The sequence below is a fragment of the Chlorella variabilis genome, assembly GCF_000147415.1.
Source record: "Chlorella variabilis unplaced genomic scaffold CHLNCscaffold_54, whole genome shotgun sequence".
Lineage (NCBI taxonomy): Eukaryota > Viridiplantae > Chlorophyta > Trebouxiophyceae > Chlorellales > Chlorellaceae > Chlorella > Chlorella variabilis.
The window spans coordinates 5,349-13,484 of record NW_005435036.1 but is presented as its reverse complement, the minus strand read 5'-3'; the positions used below and the strand labels follow the sequence as shown (position 1 = coordinate 13,484).

Here is an 8,136-nt window from a genome sequence, read left to right as displayed (position 1 = left end):
TCCGCGCCTTCAAGAAGGCCTTTCTTAGCCGCGGCCTAAAATGAAGCAAGAGCTAGACCAGACCAAGCCAGCGCCTGCAGCAAGCACCACTGCACAGCGCACGGCGGACAACAAAGACACCCACATGACTTCACCAACATCTACACAGCACGGGCAGCACCGCACGAGCACCTGCCTCCAAGCGGCAGCGCCTCACCGCCGACGCCACCGCCACCGGCAGCGGCGCGCCCACCGGCGACGCATCCGACGCCACGGAGGACGCGGCCTGAGGCGGCAACTGGCAGCACCCAGAGACTGCGGCAGAAGCTGCGGCATGGGCTCAAGCTGTGAGGGCACAGCTTTCAGATGAGGGGGAGGATTGCAGCAGCGGCAGCAGCAGGCGGCGCCCTGCTGTGCCAGCTGCGAGACAGCAACTGAGTCTTACACTCTCGCTACTTCATTCTACTCACAACTGCATGATTGATTGCGCTTATCATGCCTTGATCGATCGACTAGTCACCAGCCATGCCTGGCTGGCAGCACTACAGCACTACCTTTGTGCGACTATATAACCGGAATGCGGGTCATTCCGGGGCCTTTCTCTCTTCTTTGTAACTGACTTGACTTGACTGGCCGCAGCCGGGCTCCGGCTGCTACTAGACTTCGACTAGACCCGCTGCCTGCTCTTACAGGGCTGGCCAAACGGCTGTGCCTATCTTCAGTGTCGTTCTCTCACTTTTATATTACTGTCCTCTCTATATCATAGGGGCTAATCTCTTGCACAAACAGGACGACTATCAAAGATATGGCTCTATCGTGCAAAAGGAGGCATTGCTGCACTTGGAGCTGTTCCTTTGCTGGGATTTTTTATCCATCACCAACCCAAAATTGTGGAGGAAGCGCCAGCAGAAGCTTAAGCATAACCCTGCAGCAGCAGGCGCAAAATGGCAGCCTTTGAGGGACTACATTGACAGCCACGAGAACTGGAAGACATCAAACCAGCGCACAGTATGTGCGTCTCGCTTGTTGTTCATATTTCTGTCCCTGTTGGGCCCACCTAGCATCTTTTGTGTCTCTCCGAAGTATTTACCCATGACAGAGCCACCAGCCACTGGCAATGGTCCACCAGCAAAATCTTGCACAATTTGCCAGAATGTTCAAATGAAATGGAAGAAAAGTGTCTAAATGTTATGTATCAATGTATTGGAAGGTCAAAAGAAGCTCTCAACAGACAAACTCTGATGGTACCCACGTGGTATAACGACCACCATTCCCCTTACGGCCACCACCGGCGGGAGGCTGCCGCCCCTGCCGCCGCCGCTGCCGCCGCCGCTCCTGCCGGCCCTTCCACTGCCGCCGCCCGCGCTGCTGCCGCCGCCGCCGCCTGCTCCTCCTGCTGCTGTCGCCGCCGCGCCAGGTGGCTGAACACCTTGGGCCGCAGGTCTTCTCGCAAAAAGGGGTTCACGGGCGGCTCCAGCAGGCCGTTGGGGCGGAAATGGCTGGCCCCCTCATCTAACTTGAACGCCATCCACATCCCACTGCATAAGCTGCCGCGGGGCCGCCGGGTGTTAGGCAGCGGCAAGCTCTCAAGCTCTATGCGGCCCGCAGGCAGAAAGAAAGAGCATCACTGAAATGGAGCAGCACCGGCCAGCCACAAGCTACAGGTTGGCTCAGCAGGCGGCCAACCAGCCTGCGAGGCAGGCAGCAGCGCTCACGTGATGACGAGAGGGACAAAGAGCACCGCGGCCACAACGCCATTACTCCACTTGGCCTGGCTGCCGCCGGGCGCCCACGCTGCAATGCACAAAGCAGGCCAGAGGCAGACATGCAGTCGCACTCAGCAAAGGCAATGCCGGCTCAGACGCGAGCGCCCTGCGCTTTCTTTACGAGCACAAACCAGGCAGCACGACACACGCGCACCTGAGCGGAACCCAGCGCCGTATGGCGACCCGCGCGCTGCTGCCGCCGACGCCGCCGTGAAATCGGCGTAAGCTGCCAGGTTGGAGCCGCCTGCAGGGCAGGGCAGCGGCCAGGCAGCAGCAGCAAGCAGTCACCGTGCCTGCCCTGGCGTGCGAGGCTTAGATGCGGCACCGCCCAGCCTGCGGCCTGGCACGCCTCCCCAGCTGCACGCTACACGGCGTGGCCGCAAAGCTCACGGGAGGCCAGGGTTCGGTAGGCGCTGCTGATCTCTTTAAAGTAGTGCTCCGCCTGCCCCCTCAGGTGCTCTGGCTGTAGGTCCGGGTGGTGCTGCTTGCAGAGGCGCCGCCACTGCTCCTTGATCTGCGCAGGCGAGGCGGCAGTGGGTGGTCGAGGGCAGCAGCGTCGAGGAGGCGGCAGCCCAGGGCGCAGGCAGGGCGGCCGGCGGCGACGGTGTACCTGCGCCGCTCACCTCCTCTTGGCTGGCGCCGCGGCTGACTCCCAACACCATCCACGGATCCGTGGGGGGCTGCTGCATTGCGGGTGTCGGGGCTGGCGGCCACTGGTGCAAACTGCGCAGGTGGCTCGGGCCGGCTCAGAAGAGTAGGGTTGGCGTGTCGGCCGCGAGTCCGGCAGCGCGAGGGAGTCTGGTGTGCCTTCCTGGCCGGCCCGGCCGCCGCCCTTGTAAAGGGGCTGGGAGTCACCACATATCGTGCCGCCGCCCGCCTGGCGCCGCCACTGCGATGCGGGATCTGGCGGCGGCTCCCTGCCTGCCCTGCAGCTGACCCAAGTGCAGTGACAGCAGGCTACATTGTTGGACATACAATTCACAAGGACAGGCGTTGGCGGGAAGACCAGGATGGCGGTGAGGAAGGAAGTACAGGGCTGCGCTAAACGCGAGTCCCAACAAGACCAGGCAAACCACACAAGGCCCGAGGGATGGAACGCCACGATTAGTGCACAATGTTGAAGCAGTTCGGTGAAGCTCACGACGGCGGGCTGCCGCCCGCCACAGAGCACCTGGGTGCTGCGCAGCCGAAAGCTTGGCGGAACACAGGGACACGCTGGCCTGAAGAGACGGGAGGTGTAGGACCAGGGCGGCTGCGGCGCTGGCACCTGGCTGCCCTTCCTGCAGGCCGCGGTTACTCTGCGGTGACCTTGGCGACGGTGAGCCGCGCATACACCCAGCGCGAGCCGTCGGGCAGCACCCAGCTCTGCTCCATGTTGGTGGGGATGTGGATGCCAGCCATCGTGGCCATCTCCTCATGTATGACGGGGCCCTGCGGGGTCAGCCTGCGGGCAGGGGCCGACGCGGGCAGGGACGGAGGACGCGTTGGTGTGCGGCAGAAGGCTCGCTGAGGCACCAGACTCGCTGGCGGGTGCGAGGAGGGGTGCTGCGCTGGTGCAGCCAACCCCCGAACATGCAGCCGGCAGGCGCTGCCGGCACCGCGGCACAGCCGGGCGCCTCGCTGACATCCCACTGCCTTTCTCTCGCCCAAGAAACACATACACCAGCACGCCATCACACTCATCCCTCCCCTGGCCCTGCCTGTCCTCATCTCCGCATCCCTCACCCGAACAGCATGTGGCCGGAGTAGGCGACCCGCCACTCCCCCAACTCGTACCCGCCATTGGACAGGCGGCGCAGGGCGTCGCGCGTCCGCAGGCGCACCACGCGCCCAAACCGGTCAAAGGTGAAGACGGCGCGCACCGTCAGGCCGCCGTACGTCAGCACCGCCTCGGCCTCTGCGGCAGCGAAAGGCAGCGGCGGCACAGGGAGGTCAGCGAAGGCCTTTGTGGGTGGCTGGCAACAGCCCGGCCAGCTCCCAGCTGCCGACTGGGACACAGCTGGTGGTGAGGGGCTTCATCCGCACACCACATCAACATCGCATCCACCCCACGAGCCCTTCTGCCTGCCTGCCACCTGCCCTGCCGCGCTCACCGTTGCTCTCCCCGGGCACCTGCTCCCAACGCAGGAAGCGGCTGGGCACGAGGGCTTGCGGGAAGCAGGCCGCATCTGCAGCAAGAAGAGCAGCAGCGGCGGCAGTTTCAACACTGAATACCGCCAGCTGGTGAGGCCCCCGCCTCCTGCGCCTGTTGCGCGCACAGCTCGCAGCGCCTGTTGCGCAACGCAGCTGCAGCTCGCGCGCAGCACACCTGCCAGCCAGCGCAGGTGCAGAGTTCTGTCCACCTCGCGCCCGGCCGCAGAGGCGGCGGGCACCGAGCCCCACAGGTGCCAGGCACACTCGCCGCTGTTGTCCACAAAGCTGTCGCAGCCTGCGGGGGTGCAGCAGCAGCACAGCGGCACGTGTCGGGCAGCAAGGTGGGGTGGCGGCGGCAGCTGGGGCTGGGGCCAATGCACTCAAGCGTGGGCAGAGGCGCAGGGCAGCAGGTCGGTACATTGGCAGGCTGCGTGGGCCGCCAGCCAAGCCAACCCTCTCAGACAAGCAGAACCGCGCGTCAGACAGTATAGTCTCACCCCTGAGCGTGACGAACGGCGCCAGGCTGGCGGTGGCGCTCCACACAAACGCGGGCTCCAGCGGGCACGCCAGCTGCAGGTGCGGCCCCAGGGGTGGGTCAGGTTGGCCCAGAAACATCACCCTCCACGTGGCGGCAGCAGGCCGGGGATGAGGCGCTGCCTCGGACAGCGGAAGCGCGCAGGGCTGGAGTCGGCAGCGCAGGGACAGGCGGTACCGAGCGTGCCCGCCAAGTCAGCTTGCCTGCGTGGCGGTCGCCTCTTTCCACCCCCCCTTTGGGTCCATCTTCATCTGGCCCAGCTGGGTGAGGGTGAAGAGTTTCCAGGGGCGGTCATCCCGCACCGCACGCTCCAGGAAGGTTTGCACACACCGCGGCACCTCCTCCAGCTGCTGCGGCGGCAGCGCCGCCACCGGCAGCGCGGCATCCGAGTCGTGCTCGGGGATGGATGTGAGCAGAGGCTCCCTCAGAGAGTCGCGGTGCAGGCCTGGGGCCGAAGAGGCGGTGCTGTTGCCGCTGAGCCGCTGGAGGAGGGTAGGCGCCTCGCCGCGCGCGGCCGCTGCCGCCGCGCGCTCGGCCTGCACGTGGAGGGCGGCCTCGCGTTCCGCCTTGTGCGCCGCTGACTTTCTCGAGGAGAAGAAGCACATGCAAGTGGTGAGCAGGCTCGCTAGCAAGCTTCCAACGCTGAACGCCACCAGTAGCATCAAAAACCGGCGCTCCCGTTGCCGGGACAACAAGAAGTGCTGTTGGGAGGGAGAAGGACAGGTGGAGATCGGAGGCCCGGGGGCGAGCTAGTGACCCAGCGCCCGCTGCCGTCGCTGCGCCAGGAGCGCACGGCGTGGTTGGCGGGCAGTAGAGGTGGTGTGGCTATTCAAACTACAGCCTCTTGCACCCACCATAACATTTGCACCACGGCGTCCCTGTCAGGCGGGGCTATGCCACCTGCGCTGGTGGGCTGCTCCCTGCCCCGCTACAGCGCAGGGCAATCCTGTTCAACGCGCACAATGAGACAAGGCTGCGTCAGTCTATCCTGTATGAAAGAACTGAAGAATGATCCAGGGGTGGGCAGTATATCCCCGCACCCAGTCCCCCGCAGGCTTCCCGGCTGCGGTTGGCGGCAGGACAGACCCCCACCCCCATGATGTGGCGGCTCTTCCAAAACCTAAAGCGCCCCCCCGGCTTTTTTAAGGGTTTTTAAGGGTTTTGGGGGGGAGGGATGACGAAGAGGGAACAAAAGGAGGAGAAGTTGCGCGCAGCGCAAGAGAGAGGGGGAAGTTGCAAGGCGCAAGGCGCCGAGCAAGGCCAGAGCACGGCACGGAGCGCACCAGGCGGCCAACCTCTCGCTCAGTGAGCGAGCGGCGGAGCTGCCCTGCACCGGACATGTGCCTGTTTCCATGTGTGGTGCACCGCCGCGCTGGACCGCGTTGCGGTGCTGGCCGTCAACCTTGCTGCCACGCTCTTGCTTTCCACCAGCTTCCCGCTCAGCGGCGCAGACGGGGACGCCGCGCAGCAGGCCCAGCTGCTGGATCAGATGCAAGAGAGCCTGCGCACCGGGCAGCCAGTAGACTTTAGCCCTGCGGAGTGGCGGCTGGTGAGCGGGTCTGGCCTCCCCGGCTACCCGCTGGGCTTCTACGACCATGCGTTGCTGGAGCACGTGCACTGGCAGCTGACCACCTACGGCAGCCTAAGGCGGTTCCTGGAGCACGCCAACAAATGGTGGAAGCGATTCTTGGAGGACCACACCAACAATGGCGGCGGCTGGCAGCAAGAGGAAGCCGCGTGCGACAAGCAAGCCCTCGGCCGTTTCCTCCTGATGACCGACCCCATTGTGCGAGGCGAGATGCAAGGGGATGTGCCCATGCGCAAGCCACGCACGTGCTCAACCTGCAAGCAGCCGCAGCGGGAGGGGTGCAGATGCCCTTCACGGCGTGAGCGCGCGGCATTGGAGTCGGCGGCGGCTGAGGCGGCTGCGGCAGCAGCGGCGGCGGCAGCGGCGGCTGAGGCCACAGTGGCGCCACAGCCGCATGCAGAAGATTGAAATAGAAAAGCAACGTTGAGCGAAAGGAGAGTGGACCAAAAGGAAAGGTATTATTATACATGTGTGGGGAGTAGGGTGGAAGGTGACTGGGACTGTGTGTGGGGGAGGGGGGTGTCGAGCCACAGTCGCTTGCATGCAGCAGCAAAACTGGCGAGGCGGGGGGCAGGCTGTTGGAAGAAGCCTTCTTCACCTGAGGTGTGCAGGCTTGTGTGTGTGGCATCAAACAGGTCAGAGAAGCGCTGTCGGACACTGGCATACAGGGGGCAATGAAAGATAATTTGTGTGGTATGTGCAATGTCATTCTTGCAGTGCGGGCAGCGCCGTTGCTCGCGTGGCAGGCCCAGCCACCGGCCGGTCTCTTCTGCGCGCGCTGCCGCCCGTCCAACGCACCTGACTAATGCAACACCAGCTGCTCCAGGTGTTACAGTCACCCCGCTATGATAGGCCGCGTGAGCAGACCTTGGGCAGGGGGCACACGTGATCAAGGGGCATCAAGAGAGGGGGTGGACCATGGAGCACCCTCTCCATGGCTCCGACCACCCTCCCCCCAGCTGAGCGTCCCAGGGTCACCCCACCCTGGCCCCACTCCCCGTCCTGCCGGACACGCAACCCCCACAACGTGGTGGGGGACGTGGGGATCCTTAGCAGCTTAGGCCTGCCAGGCCGACGGGTGCCGATGCTGGTGCGGGCTCCCGGCGGCAGGCAGCGCCGCCGCCGGGCACTCAAATGGCATGGGGCACATGGGCCCCCATGCCCGCACATCTCCCAGGCACATGAAAATACCAGAAGGCTGCACATGTAAGGGTGCATGCATTGCAGGCAGGAGTGCAAAGTGGCCTGCCGCGGCGGTCGGCTGTGCCATTACTCAGTCAGCCGCCGCTACCGTGCCGGGCTTGGCGTTCCCATGCCAACATGCCGGCGTGCCATCGCGCAAGGGGCCAGTGAGTGTGTGAGGTGGAGGTGGGGGTGGTGGGGCTGCCGCTGACCGCTGCTTGCTGACGCTGACGCTGCTCTTACCTGCGGGGGGAGGGGGGGGGGTCGGGAGCCAAGGCCGGGCAAAAGATGCCTGGGCCCTGCTCAAGGGAACCGGGGGAGTCACTGTGCCAGGGCAGCAGCATGCTCCTCATGGCACCGGTCGGCAAACCGGGCCAGCCGGCCCTGCCTGGCCTGGCCGAGGAAGGCGGCCAGGGAGGGCAAGGCGTGGCCGGGACTGTGGAAGAGCTCAGCATACTCCTCCCTCAGCCCAGCGTATAGGGGGCAGTCATACACTGCGTGGCGTACGTCCTCTAGAGGGGCCTGGCAGTGGGGGCATGGGCGCTGGGTGCGGTCCAGCCGCTGCCACCGGCCTGTCTCCTCAGCCATCCAGTGCGACCCCGTGCGCCACTGCGCCAGGCGCACCCGGCGCCGGCGCTCGGGCACATCGCACAGGAACGACGCAGGCGTGTAGGCCTCCGCAGAGATGCTGCCCCCCCACACGTCCTCAATGTACCGCTGCACCTTGACGGATGCATGCGTGTACGAGGCAACATGGCGCTCCAGGAGCGCTTCCGCCAATTCAGGTATGGCAACCCCCTCGTCAGCAGTCAAGTCGCAGGGGGCGCCGGCCGCCGCGAGAACGCGGCTAACCTGCGCTGCCCAGGGCTGCCGGGCCAGTGGCAGCCCTGTGTCCGTGTCGGCAGCCAGCGCAACGCTATCCAGCATGGCAAGACGGGCGACCCGCTCGCCGC

At 65.2% G+C, this 8,136-nt stretch overlaps 1 protein-coding gene across 1 annotated transcript; it reads right to left on the bottom strand.

Moving 5' to 3' along the window:
* Window positions 1-1,104: 1,104 nt before the first annotated feature.
* Window positions 1,105-5,075, bottom strand: CHLNCDRAFT_59466 (hypothetical protein; the record flags this gene model as incomplete). Its single annotated transcript, XM_005842723.1, has 10 exons — window positions 1,105-1,517; window positions 1,695-1,773; window positions 1,900-1,989; window positions 2,136-2,259; window positions 3,054-3,189; window positions 3,471-3,642; window positions 3,839-3,913; window positions 4,054-4,173; window positions 4,376-4,497; window positions 4,642-5,075. 10 exons carry the CDS (start codon window positions 5,073-5,075, stop codon window positions 1,256-1,258), a joined length of 1,614 nt encoding a protein of 537 aa, XP_005842783.1. The 3' UTR covers window positions 1,105-1,255.
* Between the last annotated feature and the right edge of the window lie 3,061 nt (window positions 5,076-8,136).